Source organism: Sander vitreus, chromosome 2 (assembly GCF_031162955.1).
Source record: "Sander vitreus isolate 19-12246 chromosome 2, sanVit1, whole genome shotgun sequence".
NCBI lineage: Eukaryota > Metazoa > Chordata > Actinopteri > Perciformes > Percidae > Sander > Sander vitreus.
In genome coordinates, this window is record NC_135856.1 from 1,218,094 (window position 1) to 1,243,095 (window position 25,002).

Below are 25,002 nucleotides of genomic sequence, written 5' to 3' on the forward strand. Positions count from 1 at the left end.
CTCACTACAAAAAAGTATACTACACCACTGACGAGTTGGGAGTGAGTACGGGTTGTTTTTAAAGGTCTCCATCACCACTGTGGTTCAAAGTCCTTGCACGACAAACTTAAAGTGGTTCATGTTATATATTGCTAAAAGATACAGATGAAGGATTTATGATACACATAAATGTCTTTAAATGTTTGAGAGGTATGTGAGGATGAAGAAAGTCCAGTCTTGGATGTCCACCAGCACGCAGCAGCCGGAGAACTGTCCAATAAGGATACCAGAGAAAGTCAAGAAGAAGTTTGAGGAGTTTTGCTTCCACAATAACTTTAGATATCCATCCAGACTGCCAAGAACACGTAGAATCTGTCTGTAACCTTTGGGAGCTTTAGAAACCCATCAAAGATGTTTTTAACCTGTTAAAGTCTCTCTAAACCTTTTCACAAATAAAAAATAGCATTGTAGGGAATTTCAGGCACCTAGAAAACCTTGTTATACCTTTTCTAAACCCTTAGAAAAAGTATAAGAACCTGGCACATTATGAAGAACCTACTGGAATCTTTAGAAATCCTTCAACTGTCAGGAATCTGTTACAACTTTTAGACATCTGTTTAAACCTTTACCGTACATACACACCACCGCCGACTTGAGCTTCAAAGTTACAGGAAGTCATTCATTTTCAGTGGAAGCCGGTTTCTCTCAACTGCAAGAAGTGGCAAATACGTCATGTTTTGGCCGTGTTGAACGACCAGAGCGTCAAGCAGAAAGTTGAAGTTTGGTCAACTTCATGGTAATGAGCTATGACGCTGTTCAGCGGCAAACGACCAGCAACCAATCGAAATATAGACGTCCTTCGCACTGGCTGATTCCAGAGAACATACAAAGTAAACTTTTGTTCCTACCAAAACATTAGTTCAGAGAAAATGGAGAAAAAGCTCATCATCGCTGTTACTGGGTTCCCTATAATTTATGATATGACTTTGTTTGCGTATAGGGAACGGGGTGCAGCTGACAACACTGTGAGGGGTGTTAGTAAGCTTGTTACCCTCGCAGTACTGTCAGCTGCCCCCTGTTCTCTCTCCCTCACATGCACGTGCGCACACACAATATCATTCACACAGGAAGTGTGAGGCAAAAAAACAGACAGATTCAGCAACTGTAAGGCCTATTTCTCGCTTAAAATGTTTTCAGAAACACGTTTCGGTGAACTATTTTCGTAAAATACGAGATCGTATTCAGAACGAGACGCCATTAGAGTCTGTTTTGAAATTCGGGGGCAGCAAGAACCATGTGTTGCGTTCGTCACACTCATTCCCGTTGTCGTTTCCAGTAAGTGTTTTAACATAGGTGTCGAAAGTGGGCACTACGGCAGTAAGTGGTTAGTGCACATTAACAGTGTACTGATGAACCGTGCGACACACACGCGCTCCGAACCGAGACAAGTGAACCGAGCAGTTCGGATGTTTTTTCATGAACCGTACCACCCCTAGTACTTTTTGACAAGCGTCCTTGACAGGGCGGCCAGAGCTTCTTTTGCAGCTCAAGTTGGCGGCGGTGTGTACGTACAGTTAGGCAAAAAAACAGAAAGCTTAGGAACCTGTCAGAACCCAGCAGAACCCTTACAAGTTTATCCAACCATTTAAAAAAAAAAAAATTACAGGAACCGGTCACATTTCGCAGGAATCTATTGGGATCTGAAGGAATGCATTAGGACGGTGAAGCTGAGAATTGTCCAGGAAGTTTTTGGCATCTTTAGAAACCCATCGAAGATGTTTTGAACATGAAATCATTATACAGAGTCCAGCAGAATATTTATCTGCATTTTGAAACAAATCAGATAATCAAAACAAACTATTAGAATTATTAGTTCATCCAACATTTCAGAAACATGTCAGGAACCTGTTATAACCTTTGGACACATGACTCTGATTATAGGAACCCGTATTGGTACCTTTTACAAACCCATCAGAAGTGTTTATTAAGAAACTGTCAGAACAAGCATCAGCAACCTGCAGCTCTGGAGCCATAATAACAGTTATTTTTTTAACATTTTAAATTTCATTTATCATTGTTGTAGGCCTGAAGTGATTCTTGCATTCAGCATTTAGGCTACAAAACATATCACTCAACCAAAATATGCGTCATAGCCTCCATACGTCTGCAGCCCGGCATCTTATTCTCCATGGACCAACTATGGATTACAAATGCAAAATAAAGAAAAGGCTTGGAAGGAAGATGCAGAATTTAAAAGTGCGTAGACAGATTAATTCGCTTTCAGCTGGGTATAAAAGAAAGAGATTTCTGCAGAAAACAGAGCAGAGCAAATGTACTTTTTTTTTTTTTTTTTAAAGAATTGGATCAAATTTTCAAACTCCACGACTGCGATTTAGGAGATAGTTCACAGACAATCAATACATGAAAAGAATCATTATCTAACATATCAAAGCATCTATTCTTAGACTTAATGTGCCCACTCTGCAAAGACCGTCAAAAACAGGGCCATAAAAACGGCAACAAACAACAACACAAGTAGTGTTGATAGGCTCATTTAGACTTAAACAGACTTTTAGAAACCCTGGAGAGGAGACGCTAAGTTACTGCAAACTTAAAGGGTAATGTTTTTTCTACCTGAACCCTATTTTCCCATGCTTTTGTGTCTGAAAGGGCTGTCATCTGGCGATGCCTGTACCCGATTCAGTCACTTTTTGGCGACTAATCCTATGAATCCCCCCCGGCAAATTGCGTCCTGCGTTCATCCAACCTTTCAGAAACCTGTTACAACCTTTAGACAAATAACAAACATTATAGGAACCCGTATTGGTACCTTTTAGAAACCCATCAGAACTGTTCATCAAGAAACTGTTGAACCTGTCCGGACGCGTCAGAAGCAGAACTTTTAGAAACCCTTTACGTGACAGTATGCCTCCAACGAGGAGAAGACAATGTACATTAACCAAAGGCTGAAGAACAGGCAGGTGGTGAGGATTTTGGGGACCCTGGGTCCGCCCAGTTCCCCGCCAATCTCGGGCCGGCGGCGGTAGATGAGGACGCCGATGCAGATGAAGGCAAAGATGGTGAAGAGTGTGACGGAGAAGGCCAGTGTGCCCGGGTCCACCCTGAATTCGTCACCCTTGAAGTAGTGGTAGATGGCGGCGATGGACCAGGCCACACCGATGCCCAGGAAGACGTTAACGGCGTTACTGCCCGTCACGTTCCCGATGGAGGCGTCGGCGTATTGGTCCTGAATGGCTGCCACCTTACTGGCAAAGGTGTCTAAAGGGAGAGAGAAAGTTGAGAGGAGACGCAAAGTTTAAGATGCATGAAAAAAACTTCAAACTTAAAGGGTAATTTCGTTTTTATTTTTCAACCTTTACCCTATTTTCCCATGCTTTTGGTGTCTTAGTGACTAAAAATCTTTGAAACTGGTACAGTATTGAGAGAGAATGCTGTAACCGGCAGCCGCGAACTGGGCTGCAATTTAACCCTATATGACAAATGTTCAGCGGTGATGGTGATTTTGGGGCTATTTCATGTTAAATAAAAAGGATCTTACTATTTAACAAAAATGTCTATCGCTGTAGGGATCCTTTCCATAATGTTGTCAGACACTTAGAATAATAATCTTAGCCTGTCAGTTAAAAAAAACAAACAAAGATACCCTTTAAAAAGAAGAGGCCCCAGAATGGAGCCTTGGGGAATTCCGCATGTCATATTTGTCCGCCTAGATGTGTAGTTACCTATAGACACAAAGTAGTCCCTGTTCTTTTTTTTTTTTAGAAGGATTCAAACCAGTTTAGTACTGTGCCCGGAAGGTCAACCAACAGTAGTATTTTGGAGTGTTAGTATCTGAAAACATTGATAAAACTTTTCTGACAGGAATATGTTTCTGAGCTTGTCAGCTGCAAACACAGCACTTTTGGCGTCCTAAAGGGTTACATTGCAGGTTGTTTCTTGCTTACTACTGAAACAGTTTTTAAAGATTGTTGTTCCAATTGGTCAATTAGACACAAAAAATGGGAAAATAGGTTGAGAATACCAAATATATGTAATGTATTGCACTGTAATTCACTGTAAAGTCAACAGGATAGGTTTGTGTCAGACCTGGTACAGATGTGCCCAAAGCTACGAACACTACAGCGGTGACGGAGTCTTTGAGGCCCACGGTGCAGCCGAAATGTGACGCCAGGTCACCAATGACCGCCGTCAGCATGCCGATGACGGAGATGGAGACGAAGAAGCAGGCCCAGCCGTTCAAGTAGTCAGTGGGAGGAACGAAGGCGAACAGAAGCTTCCAGAAGACGGTCAGGAAGTGCATGACGTAATCAAAACAGGATGGAAGCTTCTCCTCACCACATTCATCATCGTCATCGTCACCTGGGAGGATCAGGGGGGCAACGATTCATATCTAAAGCTTATTCAGGTTAATCTCTGAAGACGTTAAACTTTTATTTCTATGTAAGGCAATAATGGAGCATGTTTTCTTTGCCACGCTTTTTGTTAATACACTGCGTATATCTATATTATTCTTACTACTAGTATAATGTTACTGCATTGCACATATCTGTACATGTTGTTCAATACATTGTTCATATTACATTTTTCATATTTATTCTGCTCTTATAAGGTAACTGCTAATACACCATACATATTTATGATCAATTTATATTACTCTAAACCATCTTCTGTTAACCAACTGTACACTACTGTCTACACTGCACCATATTTCTTGTCCTGCCTATGCACCACCTGTCTATACTTGAATATCACATTGCACTTTTTTGCACTTCTGGTTGGATGCAAACTGCATTTCGTTGTCTTTGTACTCTGCACAATGACAATAAAGTTGAATCTAATCTGATCTAATCTTTTACCTTTTACCTTCATCCTTACTACCTACAGACTGTAAAAATAACGGAAGAAGCTTCCAGGTCTGACTTTTTTCTTGAAGTATTATGACTTTTTTCTTAAAGTATAATGACTTTTTTTTGTTAATTTGAAAAAAAAATGTTTTTTCTTGTACTATAAAAAATTTTTTCTCTCAAAATATAATGACTTATTACTACTTTTTAAGTTATCCAGACCCTTAAAAAATATTGCACATAATGCAAGATCCTACCATCACCTGTCAGGAATCTGTTACAACTTTTGGTAACACTTTACTTGAAGGTATCTACATAAGAGTGACATGACATGAACACATGACACTATCATGACACATGAACCCTAACCCAAACCTAACCATAACCCTAACCATAACTTGTCATGACAAAAACCAAATGACACTTACTAAAAGAAGCATTATGTCATGAACGTTTATGACCTGTTTATAATGTTTATGACACGTTCATGACAGTCTACCTAAACCTTTGGACAAAAAACAGACGGCATAGGAACCTATCAGAACCAAGCAGAACCTGTAGAAGTTTATCCAACCATTTCGAAAAATGTCAGGAACCAATCACATCATGCACAAACTTACTGGGTTCTGAAAGAAGGCCTCAGAACAGCAGTCCACAAACCAATGGGTTACATAACGGAAGCTATCCAGTATTTTCTTCATTCTATGGTACTAACCCTGGCACTACAAGCTGAAAGGTCCCGACCTGAAGGGTTCAGGTCCGGTTCTTACCGGAGCTGACCGTGATGGCTTCCATGAACTGCTCTCTCCAGCTGTTTGTCCCGATCACCAGGGCAAGGTTGGTCTTCTTCAGGAGTTTATCCACGGTGCTCTGAAAACACGGCCAATCAAACTCCTGATGATCTTTTTACAAAACCTCCTATCAGTATGATCACATATGTGATGATCAATCTGAGAAAGCATGTTACGCTGTACGTGTTTATTCCATTGTGTTTTAACTGTGACTAAATAAAACAAAACGGGATCCCACCTTGAACTCGTACGACTCCTCTATGACGACCTCCAGTTTGACGTGCTCTCCCAGCATCGGTCTGCCCATCTCTGCGATCCGCCTCTCCTCTTCCTCCTCCTTCGTCAAAAGTGCCTCACTCTCCTCTTCTGAGAGAGAGAGAGAGAGAGAGACACAGAGAAACAGACATCACTGAAGACAGATGATGAAAACTCAAGACAGAAATGGGGTTTGATCCTTTAACCTCATATTATGAAGTACCCGTTGAGTCAGCAGTTCATGTTGGTGAGCTAAACCTGAAGCTAGTAATTTATGTTTGTTCTATAATTTGTTGTTTACACTGCCAAATGGTCACAGATGCCCAATCATAAAGTAATAGTATAGTATGTCGAAAAAAGTCTCTTTTGGAAAATGCAAGCATTGATCCCATTACCTCTCCCATGCTAAGCAAGCACTCTACCATTTGAGCTAATTCACTAGCCAAGTCACTATAACACCAGTGTAATTCTGATCAGAACGTCTCTTCTTCCTCCCTTACATGCCGTACTATTCCAGACTTACTATTTATCTAAACTTACCTAATAGTTTTGGTGTCTAAACCTGACCAAATTGCGACTGTTTCCTAAGACAAACTGTGTGTAAACTTTGTTTAATGAACGTGACGTTTGTTGTTGATCGTCCTCAACTGGTGAAAGGTGCCGTTAGGACTTCAGGAGACGCGAGTTCGATCCCTGCCTCAGGTTAGTCACACATGAGTGTTTGTGATGAATGAATGTGTACAGTTGCTTTCATGTGTCTGTAGATTTCAACTTGTGAATTTGCAAACCTCCACTTGCATATATACAAATTTCAATTTGGGAAATCAAATTTATCAATTTAAATCAAAGTTGGATAACTTTGATTTATTTCATTTAATTCATTTAAAAACAATATTTGTTAATGCTTTTTTTTTTTACGTAATTTTTCTATTTTATTAGGCTATTGTTATGCTTCTGTTATCCCAGTACCAATGATTAATTCTAAGGAAGTCAAACAATTGTACGTCAAAAAAAGTCATAGAATAGTAAGTTGAATAAAGTCATAGTATAGTATGACTTTATTCAAGTTGAGGTGGTTTGGGCATCCTTGCCCCCTGGGCGCCTCCCTAGGGAGGTGTTCCAGGCACGTCCAGCTGGGAGGAGGCCTCGGGGGAGACCCAAGACTAGGTGGAGGGATTATATATCCAACCTGGCCTGCGAACGCCTCAGGATCCCCCAGTCGGAGCTGGTTAATGTGGCTCGGGAAAGGGAAGTTTGGGGTCCCCTGCTGGAGCTGCTGCCCCTGTGACCCGACCCCGGATAAGCGGACAAAGATGGATGGATGGATAGTATAGTGTGTCGAAAAAGTCGTAAAAAAGTCATAGTATAGTATGTAAAAAAAAAGTCATAAAAAAGTCAAAGTATAGTATTTCAAAAAACTCATAAAAAAGTCATAGTATATTATATAGTATATAGTATAGTATTTCCAAAAAAATTATTGGATATCGTGTCGAAAAAGTCATAGTATAGTATGTCGAAAAAAGTAATGAGAAAGATTGTTTAGATGTGTATTTGGCATTCAGTGTTTGACCTTAGAATTCACTGCTGCTTTAAAAGGATTGAACCCTCAACGTCAAATCTTCATCATCTACTGAATCTTATCTTGCTGAGCTATTTATGAAGGGAGGAACATAGTGGTTCAAAGCTGTATTTATAGTTTACATTACTGAGGACAAAAAATGAAAAATTCAGGAGAGAAGTGGGGTTTGATCCATTAACCTCAGATCATGAAGTATCACTCGAGTCAGGAACTCATCTTGGTGAGCTAAAACATGAAACTAGTGAATCACGTTTGTTCTATTATTTGCTGTTTACCCCGGCAATCAGTCACAGACCTAACCATAGTCATAGAATTTTAAAAAATTCATATGAAGTCATAAAAAGTCATAGAAAGTCATAGCATAGTATGTCGAAAATGTCATAAAAAAGATTGTTACGATTTGTATTTGACTTTGAATGTTGGACCTTACCTTGAGCCATGGCATCAGTATTCAATTAAGCTAGTTTCATGACCGGTTGAAACCGTATCATAGTCGCATTAAATAGCAGTCCAATTCCGTGTTTTGGTACCTTTTGGTTTTAACACCTGATGCGAACCATACGGGAGTAGGGCCTACGCATGAAAACCATTGTCCTCAACAAGTGGCTTTGTCCCGCTCAGTCTTTCTGCTGTGCCCCATTCACGTAGCGTCACATTTTACACTATGAAGGTTAAACTCTGCAATTATTCCGCAGTTCAGATGCATACCAAACCGTGGTGGTCGGTTACACTGTAGAATTCACTGCTCCTTTAAAAGGATTGAACCCTTGAACTCAAATCTACATTATCTACAGCATCTTATCTTGCTGAGCTATTTGTGAAACTTTTAACTGGATCAAAGTTGTATTTATAGGTCACATTCCTGAGACAGAAGACGAAAACTTGAAGATAGAAGTGGGGTCAGATCCTCTTACTTCAGATTAAGAAGAATCAGTTGAGTTTGCAGCTCATCTTGGGGAGCTAATCCTGAACCTAGTAAGTTACATGTTTATTCTATCATTTGTTGTTTACACCGGCAAACTGACACAGACAAAGTCATGGTATGTCGTAAAAAGTCACAGTATATAATATCGAAAAAAATCTTTAAAAGTCATAGAAAAGTCATACAAATTCATAGTATAGTATGTCGAACAAAGTCATAAAAGTCAGTGATGAACTTGAGGAAGGACAGATGGATGAGGATGGACAGGTAGTGGACATATAGACTGATGGGTGGATGGACACGTAGTGGACATATAGACTGATGGGTGGATGGACAGGTGGTGGACATATGGACTGATGGGTGGATGGACACGTAGTGGACATATAGACTGATGGGTGGATGGACAGGTAGTGGACATATAGACTGATGGGTGGATGGACACGTAGTGGACATATAGACTGATGGGTGGATGGACAGGTGGTGGACATATGGACTGATGGGTGGATGGACTGAAGGACGTACCTGTGATGTTGATGATGGCGGAGGGGGCGGGGTGGTCTCGGCCCTGGACCTTCCTGTAGACGTCTCTGCCTGAACAGGAGAAGGCAAACTGATTCTATTGAAACCACAATATGAAAAAATATCTCGAACTAAAAGAAATAACTACAGGTTTTTGAAACCTCAGCGTTAGTTTGTACAGAATCTATGCGTTGTGTTTTTAGGAGACTGTCCTTTCCTGAAAAACACCAGACAGACAGACAGACAGACAGCGAAACAGACAGACAGACAGACAGACAGCGAAACAGACAGACAGACAGGCAGGCAGACAGACAGACAGACAGAGAGAGCATAGTCAGTGAGACATGACCTCAGAGAAGATAATTTCCCATCAGCACATCTGCATGTGTGATGTTATTAATGCACGTGTGATGTTATTAATGCACGTGTGATGTTATTAATGCACGTGTGATGTTATTAATGCAGTCAGGACGCGCGATGTTGGTGGTAGAGTTCAGGAACCCATCTCGTAGTTGGGACCCATCAGGTGCATTTTGTGTGTAGAGCTTCAGGTTTGAGTTGGATTATCTTTAGTCTAGATCAACGGATGTACATTTCCAGGACAGTATCCTGGGACATCGTCCCTCCTCCTCCATTCTTGGTGTGTTGCCATTTTTAAAATCACTTTGCTTAGAGAAACAACAAAGAAGGTAAAAATTGCGGAAAAGCACCCGCAAAAACTATGAAAAGCAAGAGTAACTTAGAAAAAAGCCTCAAATGCGTAAAAAAGTGTCAAAAGTATATCTGGCTTTTCCGCTCTTCTTCCGGCGTCAGGTAACCGGCTGACAGTCACCTAATTTCGTAGGATATCTTACGAATTGTTGTGCATACATTTTCGTACGATATCATATGAACCCATTGATGAAAGTGCGTTGATTTCAAGTCATTTTACAACTTGAATCAGCGTCCACAGAGTGATGAATTAGTGACGTTAAAGTCGTGTTGTTGCTTTAAATCAGGCGTGTCAAACTCAACTTCAGTAAGGGCAACATTGGAAAAAGAGAATCACGTCCGGAGACAGACATGTTTAGTTTATGGTCTCATGTAGTCTTCTCACTTAGTTTGGTCAACATAAAGCCCTAAATAAGTTCCTCAGCCATCATAGAATTTAGCAAATCAAGCACAAAAATGATTCCATTTTCAAAAGCAGGCTATCACTCAGCAACATGACATCATGACTTTGCGTAAACATATACGCCTGTACGCATTTTGAGCTATCCGCATGTATGTCTACGCTGTATACAGCGGACGTAAACATACACGCCACTTTGGCGTGTTATCGCCACTTTGGGGCATTATCGCCACTTGGCGTGTTATTGCGAGAAGAAAGCTACGGTTGGGACGCGGGACACAAACCCCGGTCTCATGGGTAAAAGTCCTGTGTTGTTTGACCCATCCTCCCCCCTGTCCAACCTCCCTACGCGGCGATTCACCCTTTCATACTACTCGCTACGGCGTAAATTCACACGCAATCACAAGGTAATGTAAGTCAATGGAGGCCAAACAGCGTTGATAAACACACTAAAAAGCGAGTATGCATCTTGATAACACGCTAATAATGGCATACGAATTGATGTGTCATGCATACGCCACTTCATGAGGTCAGTCTGCACATAGCCGACTCCCACTTTCACAGCCTGAAAATGAAAACTCTACTGCTTCTTCTGGGGGAATTTCTGAGTCTCAAAGTCGGCAAATCTGCCAAATTGTTGCATGATTGCAAGTTGAGTTTCCCATCTCTTTGGTTTGGCGCACAACCAGGGGGGGGCGAAACTTATTGTGAACCTAAATTGAATTTGAATTTGCGAGGGGCCGAGTTCAACCCGCGGGCCTTGAGTTTGACACACGTGCTTTCAAGCAAACCTTTGCCCCACGAGAGGTGTCTTACCATACAGCTGTTTCTCTGGGAGGAAGCCAAAAATGATAAACAAACTCATTAATGAAACAAACAAGAAATATTCCAGTATAATATCATACTAATAAGTCAGTGTAAGGAAAGCGTTTGGGGTTAACTTACCTGTTTTCACAAATCCACCTAAAACGTCAGGAAATAAGAAACAAGAAGAAGATAAGATTTGTTCAGATTTTTCAGACATTCTTCATTTAATTGATACAAATATTGTGAGAAGCAGTCCAATGTTGGCAGAGACATGAAGTAAGACAGAGTGACAGAAACAGTCAGCTGGACATAAAAAAGATAAGGTCAGGGTATCGTTGGATAGTCTATTTATTTTTCATCTAACATGCTTTTATCCTGACACATTTACTTTTGACTTCCGGTCCTCCTGTCTTGATTTCTTTCTTCAAAAGGAAAACCAGAACAATTCATTTCAACCTGATCTCACAGAATTCCATGAAATGAGCACGGCCCCCTAACTCAAAATCTGTGGAAGCCCTCGGAAGAATTCTGTGAAATGAACACCTCCTTAAGTTAAAGAAAAGGTCGTGGGTGGGCTTACGTTTCCATGACATGCTGGACAGCAACGGGACAGTTGGGTTTAGGTAAAAGAAGAACAGACAATTGGGTTTAGGAAAAGAAGAATGGGACGGTTGGGTTTAGGAAAAAAAGAACGGGAAAGTTGGGTTTAGGAAAAGAGGAACGGGACGGTTGGGTTTAGGAAAAGAAGAACGGGACGGCTGGGTTTAGTAAAAGAAGAACGGGACGCGGGACAACAACGGGACATTTGAGTTTAGGAAAAGAAGAACGGGACGGTTACGGTTGGGTTTATGAAACGTGACATGCGGGACACAACCCCCGGTCTCCTGGGTGTAAGACCTGTGTTGTTTGACCCATCCACCCACCACCCTATGCGGATTTTCGGGCTTAAATACTACTCGCTACCGTAGTCGCTCTTAATGCTACGTCATCTTCTCATTGACTTTACTTTGGCATTGTTTTCCGTGGTGGCCACACGGAATTTTCACACATCCCGTGCCACCACCACGTAATGCGCTGTTAACAGTTTGTGATCATTTCACGGAATTCTGTGAGACCAGGCTGATTAATTTGCAGAAGGCAGTTTTCTTGTGTTTTCATTTGGAAACTTAAAACCAACAGACCCCGTAATGTTTTTGGTTTCAAACGATATAAAGAGTTGCATGCACACAGACTTTGTCATTCTTTAATCCAAAAGAAATAATGATGAAAGAAATTCTTTTGCTTGCAAAAACTACAACAAACAAATGAAGGAATGATACACAAATTTGTTTTTGATTGTTTTTTTGTTTTTTTTTGTTTATTCTGACACCAGAAACGTTTTTCATTTTCCGATTAAAAATTAAGTACGGATTATCCAATGATACCCTGATGGGGAAACATTCAAGCATCTTACCGACTTCCTGAAGCAACACAGCTGAAGAGAAGAAACAGACGAGAGAAAAATCAGAATAACAAGACGTTAAAAAAAAGAGGAGCTTGTGATAATTCCGACCCACATTCATTTTGGTTGTTCTTATTTTAAATCAACTCAACATATAAGCAAATCATTTGTAGCTGAAAATGGTTTAATTATAGATCAGAATAACTGAAAACAAACCTGTATGTTAACAGGCAGCCATGAACCGGGCTGTAATGTAACCCTACAGGACAAATGTTCAGCGTCAGTTAGCGTCCACTAAAAGTTCAGTTTTTGCCGCTGACAAACTCAGATTATTATTCTAAGTGTCTGACAACATTATGGGATGGATCCCTACAGAGATAGACCTTTTAGTTAGAGTAAGATCCTTTTAGTTTAACATAAAACAGCCCCGAAATCACCATCACCAAACCCACCAGACTCCATGTAAATAATCAGGACTTTTAGCGTGTATAGAGCCAGCATATCTCCACCAGACTCCATGTAAATAATCAGGACTTTTAGCGTGTATAGAGCCAGCATATCTCCACATGTAAATGGGTGAATTAAGGGTTTATTTCAACCAAACCAGAGTGGTGATTGTTGGAACAGTGGAAAGATGAACCAAGACGGCTTTTGGTTGTTTTATTTAGTTTGTGTTCCCCATTTCACGTGGCTTATATATGATTATTGTACCTTATGAGATTGTGTTTAATGATACATTGATGACGTGTGAAATAAACATGGTTAAATAAATATGAATATGAATGAAGTGTGTTTTACGATGATAAACCTACTGATTATTTATATGGAGTCTGGCAAAAACAGCACTTTTAGTGGACGCTAACTGACGGTGCACAATTGCTAATTAACTTACATTGCAGACAACTCTGCCCTAAACTTTACATCAATGAACATCAATAAGGAAAACATTTTGGACTGTAAGAAAACTCATTGGTGTGTTAAAACCTGTAAATACGGTTAATTTGTTAAAGTCAAAGTTAGGAATCCTGGAGGATGTTTAATGGAAATCCAAAGACAGGAAGATTTAATACGACGGACGGAAACACAGACGGCTACATGTTACCATAAGTACATCTGTTTTTATATACTTAGTTTATACATTTCAGCTGTATTTCTCTTTCAAGCTATATCTTTGCTTGTGCACTGAAATAGTTTAAAGGGAAAACAAAGTCTCAAGATCTGCTTGCAGCTTGAAGGTTTTGGGACTTGCACATGTGTGACGGACTCCCATCTCTGGTTCTAACCCAACAGAACCAGCCCTAACCTCGCTCCTTAACCAACTGTTCCCAACCAGTCCAGTCCAAACCAGTCCTGACTAGGGTTGGGTCCCGAAGCCTGGTTCCACTATGGAAACGGTTCCTACGCAACTGGTAGGAATCGGACTGGATTAGAACGCACATTTCGGTTCCACTTAATGTGTCGACTGAAATATTTTCCCTTTGTCGCTCCAAAACGGACGTAAAAATATCACCCTTTCTCTGTAGTCTACCGTTAGCTAGCTACCATAAATGTAGGCTACTTTTACAATGCCATATTTTCCCTCTGGGCTCACCAAAACCAAAACGTAAAAGCATATTAACCATTTACTGCACACAGGGGCGTCGGACTGGTGGGGGGGGTTGGGGTACTGAGTACTGAGTACTGAGTACTGAGTACCAGGGCCCTCATGTGAGGAAGGCCCAAAAAGATGCTAGAATGAATAGCTGTGGATGCGGGGAGGGGCCCATAAAAATTGCCTTTCTACAGGGCCCAGAATTTTGGGCAACGCCCCTGACTGGACGTGATCGCTAGTAAACATATTACATCTTTGATGTAAGTTTTCAGTTTTTCAAGAATGAGTTCAGGAATTGGAATCGTTTTAAAAGTACTGGTTCGGCATCGGAATTGTAAAAATCCAAACGATACCCAACCCTAGTCCTGACCAGTCGAAAAAGGTGACAAAAGCGTCGAAAAAGGGTCAAAAAGCAGCTAGAAGGCCCACCGACAGCGGCAGGAGTAAACTGAAGCAGGAAAAATAGAGCCTCAAAAAAGATGAAGTAAAGGTCAAAGGTCAGAAAGAGACTCAGGTGCATGTTCACACCTGTCCATCTCGTCTGGTTCCAACATGGCTCCTGCAGCTCTACGTAGAAGCGGGCCTGCTTATCGTACTCCTCACGGTCAATTATTCTAACGGATATGAGCTTCCTGCGGAGCAAACAGGAAACACACAACAGAGGGAGAGGAGGGGGAGGGGTTAGTTCACCAACACACACTCAGACACACACACACTCAGACACACGCAATGTTGAAGTGATGTTTTCGCAGTTTGTACAGGTGAAAGTAGGCCGGGCTGGAGAGAGAAAAAATACTGACAGAATCGCTGATCCTGCTTTTGATTTAAAATTGAAATCAGAAGCTCATTTTTATTTAAAGAATCGTGACAAACCTTTTTTACCCCACATTTAGTGATGTTTTTCCCTGTGAGGTCTTAAGGTGAGTTTGAATTCACAGAGGTTAAAGGTCATTAGAGATGTAGGGTTATAAGAGGGGGCAGGGTTACACGATGGGTTGTAGGAGGGGGCAGGATTAGTTGGGCGGGTTAGATGGGTTAGGGTTAGCAGGGCGGAGTTAGACGAGGGGCGGAATTAGACGGGACGATGTTGAATGGGGCCAGATTATATAGGGGGGGTTACAGCACAGGAAGGTGGGGTTGTATGGAGAGGGGGTGGTTAGATGGATGGGGGTTAAATGGGTGGCAACAGCCCCACCTTTCCTCTCACTCATCTCCAGCAGCCGAGGCTCTCCCATCTCTAGGAAGAAGTTCTTGTTTTTCTCATATTCTTCATCGTCAATTATATTGATGTGAATAGTTTTGCTGAAACAGAAAGAAAAGAGACAGAAAGGTTGCAGAAGGAGGAGAAGTGTGCAGAAGTGTGAGGCGTGATGAAGAGAAGATGATGTCAGAGACAGACTGCAGGACAGGAACTAAACATTCAATCAAATAAGGAAAATTACTCCTAAAGTTCCTAAAAAGTCATAAAACTGTCAAACTGTACGGTGAACTTTTAGAAGAATACTGTATTTAGTTTTCTCTTATTATAATTTTATGTCGCCGAGGACCACTGTATGGTAAACACCGGCTACAGGGTGGTGTTAGCGTCGGTATCCGACACTGAGAGCCGCTGACCAAGCGTCAGGATTTTAGGAATGGGAGTGAGAACGGGTTGTTCACCTGCAGTGAAACCGTGTTTACAGCTGGAGATGATGATTATAAAGATGATTTGCAACAAGAAGAAACCAGATGACACAGTTAGATTGTTGGAGGCTTCAGGCTGCAGCCGTCCTCATTGGACAGACCCATGCTCTGTGTGTGTGTGTGTGTGTGTGTGTGTGTGTGTGTGTGTGTGTGTGTGTATGCGTGTGTGCCTGCAGCGTGGAAACAGAAGACGGCCTTCATCCATTTCCATGTTTATTTAATATCTACAGATTGGTGGTTTTGGAGTTTTTTTTGACTCGTTCTCATGTCACAGTTTTCGGGAACCTTTCAGCATAAAAATCAATAATAATAATAATAATAATAATAATAATAATAAAAATAATAATAATAATAATATATCCTCATGGAGGATGAAAGGAAAAAGTCCTGCAGTTAAAGTTTAAGAATCATGCTTCAAATCATGCTAATAAATGTTTATTTCCATCTGAAATGTTTAAAACATACATCATATATTGACGGACTGTTGTGATTGGTTCAAAAGAAATACAAAAAGCCACAGCGTTTGTCACCCTATCCCATAATAGACAGAGGTGCAGGACCACACACAGCGCTGACAGTCAGTGGAGAGAGAACTGGCAACGCAACACTAGTGGCAAGTAGTTTGAGTGTTTTCAGGCTACACCGTTACTGCTACGTTCTAGATGAGATCTCGCAAATGAAACCGCAGAAAAGGGTTGAGTTATCTCCAGTCGGGTTGACATCTTCTCAGCCTATTCTTGCCCTTCTCTCAGTATTGTAACAGACGTAACTGTAACAGACGTAACTGTAATTATTATTATCTTATTCATAGCCTCTGGTGCTGTCCAATACTGTCCTCCTACTGGACATTTTCAGAGATATTTGAAATAAAATGTGAACCCTCCCATCTAACGACAGTCCTTGGTGTTGTTAAAGGGGACTTATCCAAAAAACAGGCTAACGTCGTTAGTAGCCAGTCGCCTAAGTATCTCCACCATCCCATGTTTACTGGATTAGAGATCTTTTGCAGTTTCTCTATCTAGAAAAAATAAAGTACATCATTAGAGGTTCAACCAACAAGTTTTATCTCCTAGAGCAGTGTTTCTCAAATGGGGGTACGTGTATCCCTAGGGGTGTACCCTTGGAGTACTGGAGGGGGTACGTGAGATATTCATACAAATGCTCATTTAAAAATATGTCATGCATAATTCCTAAAATTATACTACAATAATGAATTAATTAAGTGATGGATTCTAAACATTTGAAATGTAGCATTTAAATGTAAATCTATCGCTGACATCGCTGTATTCTTTCTCTTTATAGAGACTTATTTTTCTACCAAAAATGTTTTGCGCTGTTCAAAGGGGGAACATTATTGAAAAAAAAGCTTGAGAACCACTGGTCTAAATGTTTAATTATGTCCCCAAATGTCCTCCGTAGAGGGGGAACAGACAGGAGTTGATGTGAAGTGTGTTGGTGTTGGAGACGTGGCTGTCGGCCAGCAGGCGACCTCCCGTGTGCTTGACCGCAGTCTCATCTGTCTGCTTTACGAGCTGAGCCACGGACGCTGAGCAGACCCTGCTGCTGCTCAACACTCGCCGGCCTAATAAGGAAGAGAGCTGCGTGATGTTTATCTGCCCGACACGCCGGCACGAAACACATCTGACACACCGAGCTGTGAGTCTTTCCGCTCCGCTCGCACTCAGCGGACAGGAGAGATTCCCAGAGAGTCCGAGGGACAGAAACATGAAGCCTGCAGCCCGTCAACAAACAGCCCAATAAAACTACCCTAAAGAACAATCTGTAATACTTTATAACAACCACAGGCCTGCAGGGGATATGTCCCCCCCAATGTTTAGAAGAGGTCGATTTGTTCCTCTTAAAAAATATGAAACCCACTCCCTAAAAAGAGTTATAAAATAACCGTTCTGGGCCTCAAAACATTTTCGGAAAACAAGAAGTGTGTCTACTAAAGAAACACAACAGGAAGTGAAAAATGAAGATAGATTTATGGAGAGTTCAACTTTGGAGCTTCTAACTTTAACAATGACTCAATCTCAACAGATTTTTTGTTGAGATTGACATGATTCCTAAAAGAAACCCATCCAGAAACACCTGATGACGTTTTGAACGTGCAGAAAGTTTTGATCAATACGGGAGAATAATAATTATATCATTTCCTTTACATGAATTAAGACATTTGCACCATAACTTGATGCAGGAAAAAAAGCAGAAATTGTTGCATAAAAATTCACCCGAATGCAGGAAGTTTAGTGTTTGAGGCTCAAAATGTTTATGGGGGACAACCAGCAAGATATAACATAATTTAAATGGTTTCAAAACAATATTCTGAAACTAAACTTTGAAATTCTGTGATCCACTCAACATCCTCTGATCTTTACTAATAGTCCAAATAATTCATAATTTCTGCTTTTTTTTAACTAAGAACATTTGGTATAATGTCATATAAATTAGGGTTGTTGACCATGAATTTAAAAAAAGTGTCAGAAAGCGACAAAAACTTTTTAAAAAGCGTCAAAAGCATCGAAAAAGGGGTCAAACACACACACACATATATATATATATATATATCCCTCGTGTTGTCTTCCTGTCCACCGTGCAACTTTTTGTTTTTCTGGGTCAAAATTTTAAATTATTTCAACGTTTTGTTCGTCGCTGTTCCTGATGTTTTTGTCACTTTTTTGACATTTTTTCCCCCGACATATTTAAAGCTTTTTACCAACTTTTTTGTCAGTTTTTTCCGTGCTTGTCTTCTTTTTGTTTTGTTTTTGTTTTTGAAGCTTTTTCTGACATTTTTGTGACATTTTTTCAACATTCTGTTTTCATTTTTTTTAAAATGCTATAAAATGTAATAAATTACCCAAATTCAATGAAAGTAGTGAACTGATCATTCATTTTTCTTGTGAAGAGCGTCGTATGGAACCATCCACGTTATTTTTTTTTACAATTTGGTTGAAAGAAAACCCAAATTTCTGATATAGAAACATTTTGAAAATGAGGACAACACGAGGGTTAAACCTAAGTCAATAGTTATTTTACTGTTAAGAAACAATGAGATGATGATGACTAATGTCTAGTAATTAGTAGTAATGTCATAACTAAGAAGACAAACGCCTGCAGTGTGCCGGGCGAGTTAACAGTTACTACAGCCGGAAAAAACAAAAAAAAGAAGCGATGACGACAGACGATGAAGTCTCTCATGTCTAGACCTTCCTCCACAGCGCTGTGGAGGAAGGTCCGTTGAGTCCACAGAGCATTCCTGGATGGGAGAAAAACGTGCTCTGGTTTATTGGCATTTCTTCCAACCAATCACAATCATCTTGGGCGGGGCTAAGATGAAAAGGTAAAATGCCTTCTGCAAACGCAACATTGGACAAAACATTATCTTAGCGTCTCTCCCCATTCTCTCTGCTGATTCCTTGCGTCTGTTTCCACTTTTGTCTTCATAAAAACTCAGTTTTACGGGTCGGTAGCTTATAAAAACTGAAGTTCTGGGTTCTTGACCCTGTTGGTAGTGAATATCAGCACACAGCAGCTTTTAGACATGTTTCTGTTGTTTGATATCAGATGGAATAAAAGAGGAGGAAACCTTCACACAGCACTAGTCAATGGGAAGCAGAGAGTGGTTCTCCCCTCCAGTGAGGGCGGGACTTAAATGCACTCTGTCTTTATGTGGGTGTTTTTTTTGGGGAGGACAGTCTCTTAATGCCTCATTTCTTCTTGGGATGTTTTACTGCACCAACACATGAAGAGAAGTGTGAGGACTGGCTGTGCTGCTTTAACACAGTCACACAGAAACAATTAGAAGACTAGAAATGAAGGGTTTCCCCTAATACCAGCCTGTAACAACTCCTATCACAGTGAATGTCCATGCTGTTGTTGAGCAGATGAATTAGTCTGAGCTTGATCGCTCTATATAAGGCTTCCAGCAGCGTCCTCATTGATAAACGGAGTCACAGACAGACCGGGGCACCTTTTTTCCATTTCAGCACATCGTTTACTTTCCTTCATAGCCAGCGGCCGTGTTTATGCTCTGGAAATAAATGTGTTGTCATTACATTCCTGCTGCCTTCCCATAGACATGGAAAGAGTGCCTGCAGCCGCTATGAGAGGCATGTGAACCTGCGGAGGTGAGGCTGCTGGCGGAACATGGGAGGTCATAAATCCCTGTTCAATAGAGATTAACAGTGTGGTTCAGGAAGTCAAAATCCCATTCATTTCCTCCATAAGGATTTTGATTATCAGCCATAATGTCAAGGCCACCCAATTTGGGGCCCACGGACCAGGTCTGGCCTTGTTCTCCCTTTGTTTTGGCCCGCTACGGCATTTGACATGCTCATGCTTATTCTCCTCTTATTTTGAAAGTACTGTAAAACCCTACCCTGGAAATCCAGAGTTCTCGAGAGAGCACAATTTGAATTTGCTCAGCGAGTCCCTCTGGCATTGAGTAATGCTGCTCATTAACTATGCCCTCGTAGCCGAGCTGAACCAATCACATCGCTGTATCTGATATAGCCAGAGGCGAGCTAAACAGATGACGACAGTTTAATCTCCCAGTTATCTCCTCTGGTAGCTAAGAGTTTAATCTACCAGTTAGCTTCTCTGGTAGCTAATCTACCAGTTAGCTCCTCTGGTAGCTAAGAGTTTAATCTACCAGTTAGCTCCTCTGGTAGCTAATCTACCAGTTAGCTCCTCTGGTAGCTAATCTACCAGTTAGCTCCTCTGGTAGCTAAGAGTTTAATCTACCAGTTAGCTCCTCTGGTAGCTAAGAGTTTAATCTACCAGTTAGCTCCTCTGGTAGCTAATCTACCAGTTAGCTCCTCTGGTAGCTAATCTACCAGTTAGCTCCTCTGGTAGCTAATCTACCAGTTAGCTCCTCTGGTAGCTAATCTACCAGTTAGCTCCTCTGGTAGCTAAGAGTTTAATCTACCAGTTAGCTCCTCTGGTAGCTAATCTACCAGTTAGCTCCTCTGGTAGCTAATCTACCAGTTAGCTCCTCTGGTAGCTAATCTACCAGTTAGCTCCTCTGGTAGCTAAGCGTATGGGGCTCTGGATACGTCACCCAGTGTATTGCTGTGATTGGTCGTAGTGTTATCCAGTCGGGTGCAGTGAGATTTTCAAATGCATTCTTGTTGCCGCCTCTCGAGTTGGGCCATTTTCATTACTCAATGCCAGACCCTTAATCTTTCAGATTTGGGTCTGGATTTCCTGGCTAGTAAAACCCTGGTTCTGATAGTAAGATTCCGGTTCATTGTCACCATAAGGATTTAGATTATCAGCCATAATGTCTAGACCAGAGGTGCCTAAATTCATTCACATGAAGGGCCAAAAAGGCTGTGGGCCAAAATAAATGTTGATGTTGAAGAATACCGCAATTCTTGGATTTCATTGTAAATACTGTAATTCTTATTTATTTAATTTTAAGGGGAAGTTTACCAGCACTGTGCTTTACATCGCCGTAAAACTCAAGTTAAGTAGTTTTCAGCTGCACAAATTGTACGTTTCGCTGTCATTACGGTTAGGGTTTTACAGCACTTTCTAAATAAGAGGAGAATAAGCAAGAGTATGTCAAATGCCATGGCGGCTTAAACAAATGGAGGACGGGCCACACCCAAATTGGGCACCCTTGGATTAGACGATCTATGTCGGATGATTTAGACAGTGGGCTGTCCAATTCACGACAACCAAACGTACATTTTGTGCAGCTAAAATTTACTTAATCTGAGTTTTACGGCGATGTAAAGCACAACTTCCCTATTAAATTAAATATGTCAGTCAGAAAGTGTGTGAAAAATATTCTCTCTGTCAAACTACAGATACAGTATGAAGCCAGAGACAGACAGACAGACAGACAGACAGGTGAAGCAAAGAGGAAACAGCCAATCAGAGGGATCATCCAACAATCTGCAAGTTTATATTCAAACCAGCCTCAGAACATTTGCAGATGTGTGATCAAAATAATGACAGTCAAAGTGTTTCAAAGGTAAAAGTATTTAAAGTTCAAAGCAGATTATCGGATTTATTATTTGTATATTTTTATATATAAATGTCTAATCTTTAGATATACTTGCTGATACATTGATATTTGTCAAAATAACTTCTCATTTTGAATCTGTTTAAAGGAGCCATGCGCGTAATTTCATTCAAGCTTTACACATTTCTGTGTTTTGCTGAATGACAATGAAAGAAATCTTGTATCCTTTGCTGTGTTCCAGACACAATTTTTAGCCCGTAAGTTACGACTTCAAGTCACGACTCACGACTTTGTAGCGTTCCAGGCAAAGTCACGACAAACCCAAGCTCTGCCAAGTTGGTTTAGTTACGTTTATGTACAGCAGATTTGTGCGTCTGATGATAAAAATAATGACATTTGGCACACCGTCAAAGCTTGCAGGCTAAACATTGTACCATTGGCAGGGTTCAGGTTAGGCTACCTAACGTTACGCGAGCTAGCGGCTACCTAACGTTGACGTTAGCTAGCACTAGCTGAAACTAGCGATTTCTAGTCGGCTACATATTTTGGGCTTCATTTAATAAACATAACCTGTAGTAGTACACAATCATATGTGTATTGTTTTGATTACAATGTGCGGAATTACTATACGTTGCCTATTTATGTCTATTTATTTATATTTCTCAGCGTTAGTCACCGACGTCTGTAAAGCATCAACAGGGGTTGACGTTGTTTATGTGTGTGTGACGTCAAACTGGGAGTTCAACAATCTGGTACGAGTTCATGAGTAGTAAGTTAGGGGTTTGACTGCCGGGCGCTTTCATGGGGAGAAGGTTGTGAAAACACGAGTTACGGGTTGCCTGGAACGCAGCATTAAATCTTGACATTGTTTTTTCTGACATCAGCAAAGACTCTAATACCCAAAATGCCTTGGAGAGAAATCACGGAACTGTGCATCATTCACACACGCAAAAAGGGAAGTAGGAGACAAGAACATTTCTTTTCTTACAGGTACACTTATTAACATGTTCACTTAAGAGTACAGTATTGTTTTTAAAAGGCCAGAACTGTACATTTTGACTAATATGAGTGTAGAAAATGAAAGAAAAGGGAACATGAGTGTACACAATAGTACTTCTATTTTTGAGTGTGCAGAGAAGATTTGTACTTACGAGATCTCATCGTTGTCAAACTCCAGGACTCCGTATGTGTCCTCAAAGTCCTCGCCGCCTCCTTTAGCCGTCCCCTCCGTGGTTTTGTACGGCACGGCCACGACGCCGCGAGCTCCCGCCGTCCGGATTACCTTCACCTCCATCACCCCGATGCTCTCGCTCACCGTCACCACTGGCTCCTCGAACGTAAAGATCCCTGCGTGGTCGTCATCAAAGATGGTGACGCAGGCCGTGCACGGCAGTCCTAAACCCGCCAGGGCGTCCACGTGGTTAGCCTCTCGCTCGCCGGAGCTGGCACCATCCGACACAACGTGCACATTGCTGAGGTGAACCAAGAAGTGCTCGTCCTCCTCAAAGATGTCATCGTCGATGATGTCGATGCGGATTTCCTTTTCCGTTTCGCCCGGCTTGAAGATGACCGTTCCTTCGGTAAAGCGGTAATCCGATCCGGCATTCGCGGTGCCGTCTTCGGTCCGGTAATCCACAGAGACGGAGTTCGTCAGGTCTCCGCCACGGCGCACCATGTTCAGCGCCACGCTGCCGCAGTTCTCCAGACACTGGTAGCTACCGGGGTCAAAGAACACCTTGGAGGAAAAGTCGTTGACCGAAACCTCGGTGCAGATATCGTGCTGCGTGGCTTTCTTGGCTTGGTCGGAGGCGTGCTTCCTCAAAACATTTCCCGCTCCCGTCATGATCCTCGTCGCCTGACAGCGGTAGAAAGCCCGACTTTTCTGTTGCTGGTTTAAAACTTGGTAGTTGGCGAGCTCCATCAACTGCTCCATCTCTTTATCGGGATGTTTCTGTTTCAGATCCTTCAGGATCCGGGCGACTTCTCTGCGAGCCTCCTCTTCGTCTGGCTCCTCTTCTCCGTGGGAGTTGAGGATTGTCCCGTCCATTTCGATGTCAACTTTCGAGGGAAGCTCCGGCTCTCCCTCCGTTTCAATAATCATCCCTTTCTGCTTCCCCGCTCTGTACCGTTTGTACATGTACTTGTAGAAGAGAAGTCTGCGATCGGCCACGTAAGCTAATCCGACACAAATGGGAAAGAAGAAGAGCGTGAGCAGGCCCTCCCATATCTCAACAATGCCGGGAGAAATCACGGCGAGGATCAGATAGAGCCACGTGTACGCAAACACGCTCCACGTGGCGGTGACGAAGAAAACCCTCAGGTGCTTCACCTTCCTGGTCTCTCCGTCGGGAATGACTGAAACACAAAGCCCGATTATGACAAACATGTTGAAGGCGGCGCTTCCCACGATGGTATTCGGGCCGAGCTCGCCGGCTTCAAAGCCGTGGCCGCAAACCTCCACAACAGACAGCAGGATTTCTGGCGCAGAGGAACCCAGCGCCATCAGGGTCAGGTTGGACACAGTCTCGTTCCAGATGCGTACCGTCGTGGTGATCTTCTCCCCATTGGGTTTCGTGATGGTGATCTGTCTCTGCTGGGAAGTGATGACCTCGATGGATGACATGAAGCGGTCGGCGATAATGGAGACGCCCAGGAACATGTACGCCAACCCCACGAAGTAAATAATGGCTCTGGCGATGCGGTCGGGGAAGGGCGGGTTTTCTGGCTCCCATACCGGCAGGATGACACCATCAATGCAGCCGGCATTTTCTCCTCCGCATTTGGAGTGGTTTCTGAGCGTGTTGTTGGACGTGAGCGCCGGAGCAGAGCCTCCCGCCGCGGAATATGGAAGCTCAGTTGAGATGATGGACAAAAGGAAAAGCAGATGAAGGGTGGGGAGCAGCGACAACGTCCCGGCTCGGCTCATGGTGAGATCCCTTAAACCTGCAAGACACAGAAGGAGACTTTAGGTTTCTGTCGGATCATTCAAGTCAAGGTTGTGGCTAGAAGGGATACAGCCGGGATATGGCCGGAAGTTACGCAAAATGAGCCATGAGCGCTGAGCAAGCAGGTACGAGTAGTGAGTTGTCGTCTGTGGAAAAGATGGATAAAGCAAAAAAGCTGTCGGGGGCTAAAAATAGAAAAAGAAAGAGGGAAAAGGAGATGGCATGTCAAGGGATGTGACAGCAGTTAAATAAGTGGATGGTGAAAGGCAACCATCCAAAAAAAGGTAGGATTTAAAGTGTGATGTCTGTGCTTGGATGCTTGTAAATATTCATGGTAACATGTTCTCTGACTAGCTAGTGTTTGCTAACACTAGCAGCTAAAGTGGGCTTTACGGCTAGCTTAATGCAAACCAATGTTGCTGATAGCTACATTTAGATTTTGGTTAAATCCTATGGTACCAATCCCATGCATGACATATCTCAATTTTATTAATGTAAAATAACAACTGGTAAATATAAGATACAATAATGACAAGAAGC

The 25,002-nt window shown here is 42.0% G+C and overlaps 1 protein-coding gene across 12 annotated transcripts; it reads right to left on the minus strand.

Annotated features, from left to right (window-relative positions):
* Positions 1-2,003: 2,003 nt before the first annotated feature.
* slc8a1a (solute carrier family 8 member 1a) lies at positions 2,004-24,467 on the minus strand. 12 transcript variants are annotated; one of them, XM_078272032.1, is made up of 10 exons: positions 22,669-24,467; positions 15,056-15,162; positions 12,282-12,302; positions 10,967-10,984; positions 10,838-10,852; positions 8,914-8,982; positions 5,874-6,001; positions 5,615-5,714; positions 4,087-4,359; positions 2,004-3,258 (listed from the first exon to the last, which is right to left on the minus strand). In XM_078272032.1, exons 1-10 carry the CDS (start codon positions 24,441-24,443, stop codon positions 2,882-2,884), a joined length of 2,883 nt encoding a protein of 960 aa, XP_078128158.1. In that variant the 5' UTR covers positions 24,444-24,467; the 3' UTR covers positions 2,004-2,881. The 12 variants fall into 12 exon arrangements, with proteins under 12 accessions (XP_078128158.1, XP_078128141.1, XP_078128133.1 ...); XM_078272015.1 differs by lacking the exons at positions 10,838-10,852; positions 15,056-15,162 and adding an exon at positions 14,389-14,492; XM_078272007.1 differs by lacking the exon at positions 10,838-10,852.
* Between the last annotated feature and the right edge of the window lie 535 nt (positions 24,468-25,002).

What these genes read in the sequence shown, in the direction of transcription:
- slc8a1a (XM_078272032.1), bottom strand. Translation starts at nt 24,443, where the DNA reads ATGAGCCGAGCCGGGACGTTGTCGCTGCTCCCCACCCTTCATCTGCTT. An exon ending in TTTGACAACGATGAGATCTC is followed by an intron (nt 15,163 to 22,668) that starts GTAAGTACAAAT and finishes TTTCTGTTTCAG; the next exon opens with CAAAACTATTCACATCAATA. An exon ending in AGGAGTCGTACGAGTTCAAG is followed by an intron (nt 5,715 to 5,873) that starts GTGGGATCCCGT and finishes CCGTGTTTTCAG; the next exon opens with AGCACCGTGGATAAACTCCT.